We start from the raw sequence: 14,566 nt of genomic DNA on the forward strand, positions 1-14,566 counted from the left end.
GCCATGTAGTAGTACTAAGCCCATGTGTAACCAGACGACGCCTACACGCCGTGATTCAGTTCTGCAAAGGTACTGGCCAAATTTTCACTCTCAGTTCTGCCGACGACTCAGCGCAAGTGATCCTTTACAAGTCCCGAATGCTGAGCTGTATCTCAGATCAGCTGTGGGCCTACTCATCCTAACTAACTACTACCAACCATCTAGTCACCTCTATCTTAGAACTGATGTAGTATTGTAGGCTTGTTATGTGTCTTTAAGTTTAATGTAGTCAAGCCTGTCTCGTAGTTGTCATGTCTATATTTACGATTGGAGACAATGATTGTTGATTTTGGTTTCTGGAGTTTTCCCTTCCATGTAGTCAGTAAGTCACTTGTATATGAGTGCCATCAGGAACACTGTATTGCTGCGAAACATACCAAGGAAGAAGAAAAATGTAGTACCTTGTGGGGTTGAATATTGTGAATTCGCTGCCCTTGATGCAGCTTTAGAAGTCCACCAAACATTACTGTGTCCGTTCTAGACCAGTCAGTGACGACCAAATTCGCCTGGATAAAAATGGTACTTTCATCGCTTTGTTTTTCTCGTTGTCGAGTCCCGCTACGCATAGACATATCATGGGCATTACATCATTACATTCCGAAAGTTCCTTGTTGTGTAGTAGCAACTGGTTGTTGGGTGGTTCTCTACTTCTCAGTGTGCACTGTTCGCTTAAGTTGCATGGCATGGCAAGAGACAGGAGACAATGCCGAAGTTGACATGCCCTGTTAGATAGCCTGAACTGAAATGGGAAGGCATTTGGGCTAGTCAGAAATTGTCACGATCTCTTGTAGAGCCTGCCCTGGGAATGGCAAGCCAGAATGTTGCCCTGAACATCATGTCAGCTTCCATCTGTTATGCTACTTGCAAGATTGTTCTATGAAAAGGCAAAAACTGTAGACATGACTGTGATAGGCCCCTGTGCCTCAGCAGTGAAAACTTCACACAAATTGAGGAGCATAAAAGAATGAAAAACAACCAAGAGAGGGGAGATTGTTCAAAGAAGTTGTTTGCTTGGAAAATGTCTAGCATAACAATTTTGAAAGATGACTGATGTAAAAGCACAGCCTGCTTTTTGAATCCCGTGTGACGATGGTGGCAGTTTCACCACTCGCCTTGACAGTCAGACAGCCGCTCCACTTAGTGGTTTTTGATTGAACTGCATGTGTCAGTAGCAGCTGTCAAGTGCAAGGCTACTAAGGTGATAATTCTGCCTTGTAAAGATCGGCAGTTTGAATCATTAAGTGACGAGAATTGAAGGGATGGCCAGCACATGAGTTGAAGAGAATAGGTAGTTCCCAACTGACCACGCTCATGTCAGCAGCCACGGGAAGTGGGAACACCATGGGGATGTACGGAAACAAATGATAACCCAAAAAATTCAAAAAGCGAAAGATAAGTAGGAATCGACTGTTTGGGATTTTCTTAGGACGTTAAATTATAACTTAGTGATGATGTATTACTGGAATGGGAGCCTTCAGTTTGGATGGTGCTAAAAAAGTGATGTCTAGTCCCCTACACCCAACAACTGTTGCCTGTATATCTAGATTTGTATTCAAGGATTGTACCTTTGTAAACTGATGTCATGCTTTTAACATTAAATTGGTTGTTAAATGATTCAACGTGTCCACAGTCTTTGTTGTCTTTGCTTTGGTTAAAACCACAACAAGGAATATCTATGGATGAAATCCTGTTGAGACTAGATAGATAAAAGCACACAAAAGTTTCAGGGTAAATACAACGTCCTGGAATACCGTTGTAAGTCAAACTCTTAAATCCTTTTTTTTTTTTGTATATAAAAACCAGCTGCCTTCTGAATGTATGTCAACGTTTCGAAGAAGGTGAAAATTCATGCTGTCACCAAAGCAAGAGTTGCTCCATGATATAACAGAGTTTGCCCTGAAATGTTGACAAAAAATCTGAAACACATGGTATTTGCAATATATTGACAATTATGTACCATACAGTGATACCTTTGATCAAATGTCAACACCGTTGATTTATACCCGTTATCGTTACTTCCATGGGGCCGGTAAAACACCTCTTAGATACTAGTAGTTACCAGGCCAGGTCTAGTATCAATCCCTGAGAAATTGTATTCAACACACACGGCTCAAAAGCGCCGCTGAACGGCTGAAAATATAATTGCAGGTAAACTCGCATACTGCGAAGGCAAAAATAACTTAGATCGCTAGGGGTCCTCACTGATATGTGCAAATAATCAAGATAACTGACATGCCGCTACATTATATTTCCATAAATCGCAGAAATTTGGATACAAAGGTTACAAACCAGTTGACAGTGACCGTTTCAAAGTTTGCGCCCGACGTCACCCCGTATCCCAAGGACCGGCGGGGCCTCTTCTGTATGGCTGATCCCCAGAAGGTAGCGATGACTTGCAGGAAGTGCTCCCCGTCTTTACAACTGAAATATTGTACATATCATTTGTATATCTCTGCCGTCGTCCAACTTGACTTCTCTCCATTTGGACAAGAACATTCCATCGACAAGCATGAATTGTCACAAGAGTTAAAAAGCGAGGCAAAACTTTTACCAGTTCTTTCAAGCGGCCACTTGCAGAATTACTTCCAGGTCATTCCTGAATGTTCTGATGCGAAATATTATACATGTACATATTATATATTGATGGTGTTTTTATGTAGGTTTCAAATGCAATGTTATCATGGGTTGAATAAGAGTAACTTGCTCAGTTTCAACAGTGATGCGGGCCACTCGACCCATCGTTGAGGAGACCTTATCAAGCCGTACTATTAAAAGTAAGTACTTTCAATAGTACACCATGTAATCAGCTTTGTGACAGAAAATAGATTTCCCACAAATGGCTGTTTTACAAGATGTGAAATTGTGTGTGTGTGTTGCTTTGGTTGGAAGGATTTTGACAGGCTAGAGCAGAATTTATAATCTTGTGACGTTGCAAACGCCTTGAAAGTTAATCTACAAAATGTGTCTAATATGCCATCGAAATATCTTGACAGGGTAGGAAACTGTTTGAGATGTGAAAGATGTATGAGAGCTTTATTCTTTTTATGAATTTTACTGTTCAGAGATGGTTGGTTTCGTGAACAATGAAATTTTGACGAAAATGTATAAGTCTGTCTCAAGATGAGAAGAGGCAAGAGCAAACGGTTCTTTCCTGATAGATTCGTTATATTTAGGTAGTCGACGCGACCCTCAATGTCAAGAAAAAGACTAGGACAGACCGGGTGTAAAAAAAACTATAAGAGCCCATCTCGTTTCCCAACTGGCGAAATGCCGAAATCTGGGAATGAGAGACACGTCGTTAGCGAGATACGGGCCTTCTCGGAACGGGTGCTCTAAAACGGGGGTATGCTAGGAGATGAATTTCCGCTTTTTAATTTTGAAAAAATGAAATTTTTTAAATTTTTCGGCTTTGCTGTCGTCACTGTAAACCTACGATCTCCATTCTATTTTCACGAAATGCATTTCTTGAAGAAATTTGCCATATAGAAAATCGGATAAGGTCTCTAAGCAGATGTTGGGGTGAAAGATCGTAATGTTTTCTGAGTGACGGCCGGGCTTATCTGACAGTCCCTTACCCCATATAAGCAGGTGAACAGTTGCGTAAAGGGCCAAGGATGTCAAGGCAAAAAGAGTGATGCCCACATATATCCATTACGTACAAGATATGATGTATACATGAATGTAGGTGGCGCTGTACGGGTGGACATGGTGCTACATGGGCTCTTCACACGGCGCCTAAAAATCGATCCTTTTCATATCAACTCGTGTCTTACAGGTCATTCTAAATGTATATCAAGGTGTCTGGATCTCTATTGGGAAGTTTTCACTGGATTTAAGCCAAATTTCCTGCATATTTTCACATTTTAAAAGTCTGCACCACAAACCCTAATAGAGCCTAATCTACAGTACCGCTCCCAGCCGGTCCGCGAAAAGTAGCTAAAACGACCGTCAAATTGCCAAATTTCGGTCTTTCCGAGAATGGGGAAATCGCGAAAGGCTTGCAAAGGGGATTGAACTTTTGAGAATAATTTGACTTTATATCTAATAATGAGACCATTTAGAATTAAGAATGGCAATATTCAAGACATTTACGGAGAAATGGATATTATAGGTTTTAAATGAGACGCTTTCTTCTCATTTTACCAATTAATTCAAGTTGTCGACTGGTCATGTCCTGTAAATCGTCACGTTCTGAAGAGCTACCACATCTAAATTTCATTCCTATTTGTCAAACAAGATGTCAGTGAACAAATGAAATCGTTTTTCTGTGTGTTTGTTCATCAATAGAGCCAATTTTCCTTCAACATTCTGTAAAGTGTGTAGATTGCATGTGGATGCAATATAACCCTGAGCGCCGTTTGATAGGCTCTGGGCTGAAAGAACAAGACCGTAGATGTGCGTTTGCTCCGTCTTCTGTAACAATCAACATACTAACTGATTAGCCTCCATAGTAGGCCCTAACCGGCCTTTTTTTGGGGGGGGGGGGGGCTAAATAATACACTTTTTTAGCCAGCCCGTAACCATCAGCCACCCTGTAACCATCTTGGCTGGCTGAAAAAGTGTATTATTTAGCCCCCCAAAAAGGCCCGTCAGAGCCTGCTATGGAGGCTACTAACTGATTGAGGATCATTTATAACAGATCTAAAATCTATTTTACCATGTTCTGTGTATTGGGTATTTTCATAACTTTCATGATCTTTCTTTGGGGACGTCCGCATCAGTTCTTAGGGGTGTCAAGAGGGTGTCATTGATTAAATCGAGTCAATCGAAGTCAGTGTCCTTCTGTGCTGAGCTTACAATGATGAACTCGGAATGAATGCTCTAATAATCGTTCAGAATAGATTTTGCTAAAACAACAGCACAGAATGAAAGCAACTCACAATGCTGGTGATTGTGTTGAATTTTAATTAGCTAATTGCAATAAACTGTTATGGAAGTGAATTGACTGATATTGTTACATTGTGTGACCGAAACTGAGACTTATGAAAAGTGAGTGAGTGCATTGTTTATCATAATTTCTCCATGTTGGTTTGGCGTTCAGCTTATTGATGGCAACTTAGAAATAGAAGAAAATTATTCTGAAGCATATTTTGTCGTTGCAATATGACCAAGAACCTTATAGTAATACAGTAGCTTTGAACAAATGATACCTGCAATATACCTGCAATATTGTTTTTGTCCGCTAGACAACACTTTTGAACCATTAGGCTTGTATGCACACACAATGTAAATTGTTTGGAGATGACAGCGACAGACCGATATCGATCAAAACGTCGTTTTGTTCGTGTCTGAAAAACAAGAACAGTTAGACAAATGTGTCAAGTCAGTGTTCACTTTTCGTAACACAGGGTAACATCACCAACCTTTTATGAATCATACGATCAGCTGCATATATTCCATTTCAACAAATTTGGAAACACGTTTACTGTTTTGAAGTACAGTCAAACGTGTACAAGTGATCACCTCTAAACACGGAATACTTATCACTTTTTTGTGGTTCCTTAGATAATTTTGGCCATTAAAACAAAGAAGGTTGAGAAATATATTTTTTTAAACCTCCTTGTTGAAACAAGTTGTTGCTCATATAGATTCCAGATTTTACCCCAACCGGTGGTCTTCTTGCTGGGCACTTTAGACTCTACTTCTTAACCTTCTCCCTGCTGCCTAATTCTGTAATTAATAGGGAATTGGTGCTAAACGGCTATGTCAGTGTGCCATAGGTTAATTAAGGCCTCGGGATTTCCTGTCAGGTTCTATTTCCTTTTCTCATATTAACCCATCCATGCAAGCCATGTACACCTTCTGAAAGAACCACTGAGTCAACTCCAAGAGATACCACAAATATTCACAGTTCATCATTTATTTACAAACATGAAACACAAAACAGTTATAAAACACATCTGTACAAGAGCACAACAATCTTCATCACTGTACAATAGACTCATTTCCAAGCAGATATGAGGAGGGGAGATTGTAATGCTTTCTGGCTACCCCATTTTCAGACATGCAACCCCCGAAAAATGTCTGACAATATTCTGATCCCTTCCCAAAATCTGCTTGGAGATAACAGAGGATTAACAAACATTGAGTTAAATACTGTTGTGGTAGATAATCCCATACAGCAATTTTTAATGATGACAAACATTGTAACCTTACCAATTTTGAGGAAAAGTGGCTGTTGTCTGAGGTATAATTGATTATTCTGGGTTACATATACATTTGGCATCAATAGCAGGCTATGGGTGGTACTTTAATAAAGCATACTTTAATAAAGCATATGTCAGTAGTTTTGCTTCTACTGTTGATATTTGCAATACATAACATTTCTGATTGCTGTGTTGCTCAACTTGAGGAACAGAAAATCATAACCTTAATAACAATAAAAAAAAGAATCAGTCAAATTTGAAACTGCACTTTTGAGACAACAACAACTTGCAGCACACAGTACCAGAGTTCTTTACACTCTGCTGAAGGTAGTTAAAAGGCGCCAACATGCTGGTGAGGAAGTTAAGTTGAAAGATGTCAGAAATCAGGAAAAAGAAATTACAAGTCATTAAAAGAACACCCAACGCCTGCTGTGTAGACTAGGCTACGCACTTACAGATCAAATGCCATGTTTTCAACGGTAACTTGACGAGCTTGTGGCTTACGGATTTGTCATGTAATCTTGAGTGACTCTCATCATACAGGTAGTCTAACATGGCTACTATCAACAAATACTCATTAATGTCATTTACAAGAACAGTTTTCTCACTTAAAATACACTGTCACTGCATTGGTACTAAGATCACATATTGATCTTTCTGTCATGTCTGTGACACATATGGTCTGCTCACCACATCAATGTAAAATGTCTTAAAATGTCTGTCGATGATCATTCTTCTAATAACTGGCTTACCATTTTGTATTACTTTAACATCTAGTTTCCACTTGAGTATAAGTCACATACTCTTTTTGTAACAATGTCATCACTGCAGTTTGCTTTAATGCCATGAGAAATATGTAGTGTTTATCATATTGTATCACCAGACAAGACAATATGGCAATGTTGCATTCAGCAAAGATGCAATATTCAACAATAAACAAAGACATTTATTTACACCAGCAACAGAGGTCATCTGTTATGAACCGACACAAATATAAATGCAATTTTTAGTGGTTTTAAATAGCTTGTAAGATAAAATGAAAGGCTTGAAAATCTCAGTACATTATTAAAACATAGCTCTTTTCTTTCCCTCTTTCTCTAAAATACAACTTCTGTCATATTCAATTACTTTCGATTTTAATATTTTAATGCACATACTACATGTACCTCTAGTCTACATCTGTGCAGGAAAACGTTTTATGCAGAAAATTGAGAAATCGCAACAATGTTACAGGTCATTAGAAAAACACATCCATTTCAATGTATTGTACATTAGACGTTCTCCCTGCAGGTACACTGACCATTTTCGATGTTTGAAAATTAGGCAACAGATTTCTCAGCCAACTACTAATCTCTTAAATCTCTATGGCTCAACAATTCGTGACGGATCCACAATACACTTAATGAAGAGACAGTCGTCCACGATGTACCCTCGCGTCTTCAGGGTCTGGTGTGATACGAACTGAGGGTAGCCAAACCCTAGCGACTTCTTATCGTGGTGGCTGGGCTTTTGGAAGTGTTTCCAGGTCGGGTCGGGGATGAAGGACTCTGTCAGGTGTTCCCGCTTGTTGGTGGGATCGCCCTGGTCCATCACCATGAACGTCATCGCGTGGGTGAACGGCCACTGCAACAGCGAATCGTACTCCCCCGGCAGCAGGCGCACGTACAGCGACAAATGCGAACCCTCCCCGGAACCGTTACCGTTCAGGAATACGGACAGCGATAACTTGTACCCATGCTTCCCTGTGAAGAAGGGAGGGCTGACCATTTCGCAGTTGCTGCTGGCTTTGGCCTCCTTGAATTTGGCATCGATGTCGGCGATTTTCCACAGCAGCGTCCCGTCCTGGTTGGACGCTATGGTCTGGATCTGGTTCCTGAGTTGCGAGATGTCGTTCTTCTGTCGGTTGACCAGTTGGCACATGAGTTTGAGATGAGACCCACTCTCCTGCTGTAGATGTCTGTCCAGGGAATTCCGGGGACACTGGGGAAACAGAAATAGCAGAGACAATTTAATTCATGGCCGTTTACAGTTCAGCTTTTGGTCTACAAATAACACAATACAGTTGTACTGTTTACAGCTTCAGAGATGCATGACCACCATGTTTTTTTTAATAAACAATTAATGTCGCCTTATAGATAAACATTAATGTTGTCAATAAATTGAATAAGTTCTTTCTTTTAAACTTTGTTAAAATCTTGAAGTTTCTAAGAACAAAAATAAGGACATGGCCGCCAACCTTGTGTTTACAGCCAGACTCGGAGAACGGGCAGATGACCATGGTGGAGGGGCAGTTGTCATGGAGATGTTGTTCTACCTCCTCCCGCGGGATCTTGGTCGGGTCACACCGGTTGGGACAGCTGACGGGGAACCTGGGGCAGTTGTACGAGTGATCCTGGAGGGAGAAATGGAAAATATATCTTATAATAGTTACACTAGCATTTAGACCAACTGACGTCCTTGCCGAGGTGATCCAGATGTCTTCATATACATCCCTGATTCACATCTGTACCATAAAATTGGGGGTGACACTGCTTTGTCAGCCTTTGTGTGAAAGGTGTGAAGTGTGGAGGATTCCCTTACAATAGATGGTCCTGAGGATAATGTCACATATATCAGCCAGTGTAGATAGTTGTCAGATAATGAAGTACCAGTAGTCGTATATTTTGTCCCGTATCTAATTGGAATGACAAAAGACAAAATCACACCACGTCGTTTTAGAAACAGATACAGTATCTGTATTTCTGTTAATCTGTAACACTGTACATCATGGCAGAAATGATCCAAAGTAATGTAATTTTTTTTAAATGAAATGAAATGTGAAATTCTAGTGTACAATCAGCAACAACTTTAATAATAAAGCATGAAGTCATTTAGGTTATCTGAGTGCCCAATGTTCTTCCAAACTTGAAGCAACCAGTATAAACACAACTCTACTAATAACTATAGATAACGAATAACGACAACACTTACCGGCAGGGTGTCGTAGAGGAACTGTTTTCCGCAGTGTGGACAGGGAACCGTTCTCTTGGCGCACTCATTGACAGTGTGGTTACTGAGGAAGCGGCGCAGCATGCGGGCTCCGCACTTGTTCTCACAGTACACCGACTCCTGAGGACAGTTCCCCTCATGGTGCTGGATAAGATATGAAATTGTTTCATTCTCAATCAATTAAGTTTCATGAAAAACTTAGTACATACAGTCAAACCTGCCTAGGCGACCACCTTTTCAACGCGACCACCTGGCCATGGCGACCGCTTTTTCTCGGTCCCGAAAATTTTCCCCATAGGCACAAGCATTAAGCTGCCTGCCCAAGGCGACCACCTGTCCAACGCGTCCGCGACCGCCACGAATTGGGAGCGCACAGAGCACAATCCCTGCCCATGGCGGCCGCCTAATTTTCAAGCTTGTGGTGACATCGGATCATTTTGCTGTCTGATTTCACGGAAATGTTTTCAAGACTTTGAAGGATAAAATAAGGACAAAAATATATGGAATAGTAATGTTATAGCATCGATTCCTCCATGAAGTGTTTTAATAAAACGTTCCCCCTATAAACACTGTAAAGACAAATGTTTGTGATATTGTTGTGCCTATCGTAATCTTATAGTTTACCGCAAACTCAAGCAAGTTCAGTTTAAAATCAATTTTCAAAACGAATACGTAGTGCATGGCGTCAAAAAGTCAGATTTCACAGAAATTACTATCTATATCTTATATTTGCAGCAAAAATGTGTCTGTGTCTTACTAAATTCCGCCGAAAAATGACTTCGCGGCGGGCAAAACGTCGGGCGAGAAATGTTGTTCCTCGGTCCCGACGCCATCTTGGATTTGGCATGGCCCGGATTTGGCATACCGCTGACCTTTCTAAAACACGATGTTTTTGTGTATGAACATTTACGAATACTCTAGTTATTGACGAAAATTAATATTCTTTTTTTCTTTTTATTTCCATGAATCTTACAAACCTTTATTGGACGCTGGGCGTTCTGCTACACTGACTTACCTTTTGATGCGGTCGCATAGAGCTTGGCGGCGCGGCGCGACGAAATCACCGTTCCGTTTTCATCTTTAGTTGTCAGATCGAAAACTTTTTGACCGTTTTATCCAGCGGTCGGCGCCCCAAAAAAGGCTGGGGCCAGCAGGTGTTTTCTAGGGATTTGTCTTAGGCCTTAAAACTTCGATGATGTGCGTGTGTGTGTACTATTTAATCTAACGTGTGAATGCGGGATGGTGCTGCGATCATCGAGGCAACCATTGTTTTGTAGTCAAAATTATTACGAAAATGTGTACACGATGTAGCGGTGTACAATTATTACAATGGGAACGGAAAATGTAATTTTTGTAGCCTCTTTATGTCAATGAGAAATTGAACCTGGTGGGGCTCATGCTGTCTAAATTCACATAATTTTCCATCCATCTACGTAGTACACTGTATTTGACCTCGAGCTAGAAACATGTGAGTGGAATCCTCTTCATGGCGACCACCTGTCCATCGCGACCGTTTTTGCTCGGTCCGCCGGGTGGTCGCCTTGGGCAGGTTTGACTGTATGTCATTCTTCCGCTGTTTGAGGTGAGAAGGACAGGTGCTATATGTACAGTAAATGTACAGATTTGTGTCCTGGGGAAATTACAATTCCAAAAGACCATTGCCACTCTTTGCAAATCTCACATTAAAGTACATCCAAAGAGAGAGATTCACCGTGCAGTACTGCAATTATCCACTAGATGACATCAGTAAGCAGAGCTGTTCTAACCAACAGTACAGGTATACTACATACCTCCATTCTCTCCCAGGACATCCGCATCCCGCAGAACTCGCACTTGCACTGTCGGCGGGAACACTCGTGCTCCAGGTGGTCGTCCAGACGGAGGCGTGTGAGCAGAGCTGAACACTCGTTGGGACACTGCACAGGCGTGTACTTACACGTTCTCAGGTGGTCCTGGAACAGAAGATATAACAGTCAGCTGTTACACTCTTTGTGTTTAAATTTCTGGGGACGTACAGCACACTTTGACAGGACTTGAGGTCGCATAAATGTTAGGTACATAAAAGGTAGGCTAATATGTCGCATAAAAGGTAGGCTAATATGTTAAAATGTGTGCCAAAAACACACTACGGATTTGGTGCGCCAATGTGTCAACATCTCCACATTGACACCCACCAAGAACCGTTAGAATCATTTTTTAAATTTTTAAGGTTACATTCTAGCTCTGAAACAGTGTAAACGGATGTGGGTTTTTTCCTCAAAATCAAACCACAATTCTAATGAAATTGTAGGTTTGACCTCCTTGGTTTGACACTATAGAGAGGGCTAAAATTATCCTTCTTACAATAGCACAAGATGATACACCTGGCAATGACCGTGAGACTGATACAGCTGTGACTGTTTAAACCTTTTAGCAACCACTCATCAGAACAAGACAAGGCAATCTCCCTATAATCCTACTATGGGAGAAAGCCAGGCCCCCTGTGATCAGTTCTAAGAGCCCTCTCCTGTCCAGGACACGACATTGATCTAACATTGACCCCCAGCGCGACCTCTAGGCCTGTCATTACTCTAAGGCCAGCACAGGTCTCCTACCCAGCAATCACCAAAATCTACATCCTCTAACCTTTTTTCAAGGTCATGGCTCAACATGGAGCATAAACAGCAGGGGGCTAATACCTGGAACCAAGGAGGTTTAAATAGGAAGGAGAGAGTTCGCCTATTAACACCCACCGCGGCCTTTTGTCCTGCCCCAATAAATCCCGCTGAGTCGCATTGTCCGGCAGCCCTGGCGGCGCCGCTTTGGTGTCGCCCTGAGCCGCTAATTTTCCCGCCAGTTCCGATGCAAATGAGCCTAAAATGACGTCACGGCTGGCGAAAATCGCCGAGCTGAGGCGGACATGCCTGCAGTTTCCGAGGATTGCCTTATTTGGGGTGCGTTTGTGCGACGGAAAATGGGCGAGTTACAGCATTTTTTGTGTGTTGCAAGGCTCGAAGCGAACATTTTAGAACAGAAACATACCCTCAAATGTTGTCGTTTTGTAGAAGTTATGTGATTTATTCTGGATATGCCGATATATATTTTAGATGGTTGACGATGTGAAATTTCAATTTGTCAAACTTTCACAATCGGCATCGGGGCCATTTTTTTGGCATCGGGCCTACAATTCTCGGCTTCAACTGTGTTTTGTGCCTCTCTGCTGGCGAAGGAGGATCGATGAGGTACTGATATATGTGTGTAGAATCGGTAGAATCATGGTAGAATGTATCGAATTTTGTTCTCACAGCTGCCGAAAAGAAACGAGATATATGCCCTTATACCTAGGATCTTTGTCACAGAATCTGTACAAAAACACTGACATATTACATGCAGAATTTAGCAGACGTATTAGTTCACGCTTTATTGGACCATGTAGTTTGTAGGGTAGATGTTGTTACAAAGATTAACCTTGTTTCAAGGCTGTTGAAATAAAAATGGCCACAGGCTGTAACGTTGGTTGCAGCGCTTGAATTTCCTCCGATCGTCTTCTCCGCTATCTACTAGTACTTTTTCCCGATCCTCTCACTGATTTCTAAAAAGATTAATTCCTCAAAATAGCTAGAATTGAACTTACGACTGTCTCTCCGCTAAAACTGCTAATCCCCGGGGCGCTCCAATTTGCAACTAGACAATGGAACCGATCGCTGGCGTGCCGCGCTGGCCCATTGAAATCAGGGCAATTGACATGTTTATGTCAATTACAGTTTTGACGCTTGCGGCCCACCGAGGACAAAAGGCAGTAATTTTAAACTCTCTCCTTCCTATTTAAACCTCCTTGCTGGAACTTGCACCAGATAGATCGCATTAGATGCGAGGAACACAAAAAAGCTCCGATTTGGCAATTTAGAATGGAAATCTGGTGCAAATTAATTCCCGAGTGAAACATATGTGTACTGAGGTCACAGTGTCGGGACGTTAATGACGTTATTTTGTACTTAATTGCTGAGAAGGCTGCTAGATTGGCAGTAACAATTTCCTCTGTTGTGCTATTATTATATTTCATGTTGACCCTCTGTCATAAGGTCGCATAATGTTATTTTTAAAGGAAATTAACTTGTTTTCTTAAGGGATCATGGAAGCACACCACAGGTGAATGATGTTGTTATTTTCAACATTTCTTTGACTGTTGATTTTTTTTTTCAGTATAATGTTACCTTGAAATATGGGGACGGAATGATATTCATAAATCCAATGTACTTCTGTGAATTCTATAACTTAGAAAAAAGCCTTGTTTGCCACAAATTTAAGGGGTAAAATATGTGTATCCAATGATTCCAATAGCTGAACCGGAAAATCTATATTGAAACACGTATTGTGACACGAACCACTCTCTGAGGGCCTCATGAGAGAACTTAATGGAAAAAGGTCATTACATTTTTTATTACCACCAATAACCCACCAATTACAACAACTCCTGAAGACCTACATTTTCACCTAACTCGATATAAAACTGCAATTTACAATTCAATAAGCATTAGCATACGGCCGAGCAGGTCACCCGTGTCAATCCACACATCTTAATATCCATAGAGGGGAACTAAGTAATAAATTCACCTGCTGAAAATCAATTATATTGATCTAACCCTGCTTTTGAAGTGACAACATATTCCCAGATGGAAATGTGATAGCAGTGCTTTATTGTTGAATGATTTATCTGTCAAAGAATTGTCATGGCTTCAAGGTCGTAAGGACAGATCTAGGTCAAACCCTTGGAGCAGCCAGACATGAAAAGGTGTTTCAAACACATTATTATGCACAACTTGTCATACAAATATTTCGTTGAGTGAAATCTCTCCTATATGATTCTCCGATATATCGCATAAAAGTGACTTGATGCACCTTATAAAAAATTTCTCACCTCTAACTACATTTCAGCCACCATGCATGAACTGAAGCATTTATCAGGCTTTAGACCTGTGCGGTGATATGAACTCTACAGTGGCAACTGCTGCGAACACGGTCTAGCGACATACAATATTGTAGTTGATTGTCCATAGCAGAACGTTTGCAGCGGTAATCATGCGTTACCATTCTTTTCATGCGCAGGATTCGCGGGAAATGAATAATCATTATTGCCGTTCCCCGCACAGGAAATCTTTCGCTGGAACGTGTCTCTTTAATGGCATACCATGTCACTGCACGCACTACAAGTATGTGTGCTGAATAATTCATTTGGAAAAAGGGATACTGTACAAATTCCTAAAAAAATCCCTGCAGATTAGGTAATCTTCTTAACATAGATCCATTACGTGAGCATTGTACTGTTCAACAGATTTTAATCCAGACAGGTGAATATCATATTTCTCGCATTACAGATGGAACAGTAAGATTGAATATGTTACAGCTTGTGCATA

At 41.1% G+C, this 14,566-nt stretch overlaps 1 protein-coding gene across 1 annotated transcript in view; it reads right to left on the reverse strand.

Moving 5' to 3' along the window:
- Positions 1–5,883: 5,883 nt before the first annotated feature.
- Positions 5,884–14,566, reverse strand: part of LOC136442831 (TNF receptor-associated factor 4-like) — a 36,906-nt gene continuing 28,223 nt past the window's right edge. Inside the window, exons 4-7 of the mRNA XM_066439791.1 lie at positions 10,964–11,125; positions 9,156–9,317; positions 8,422–8,577; positions 5,884–8,165 (exon numbers count right to left, since the gene is read on the reverse strand). Of these exons, the coding sequence (XP_066295888.1) occupies positions 7,548–8,165; positions 8,422–8,577; positions 9,156–9,317; positions 10,964–11,125 (1,098 nt within the window). The 3' untranslated portion in view covers positions 5,884–7,547. The remainder of the gene's footprint in view (positions 8,166–8,421; positions 8,578–9,155; positions 9,318–10,963; positions 11,126–14,566) is intronic.

The sequence above is a fragment of the Branchiostoma lanceolatum genome, chromosome 1 (genome assembly GCF_035083965.1).
Source record: "Branchiostoma lanceolatum isolate klBraLanc5 chromosome 1, klBraLanc5.hap2, whole genome shotgun sequence".
NCBI classification, from domain to species: Eukaryota; Metazoa; Chordata; class Leptocardii; order Amphioxiformes; family Branchiostomatidae; genus Branchiostoma; species Branchiostoma lanceolatum.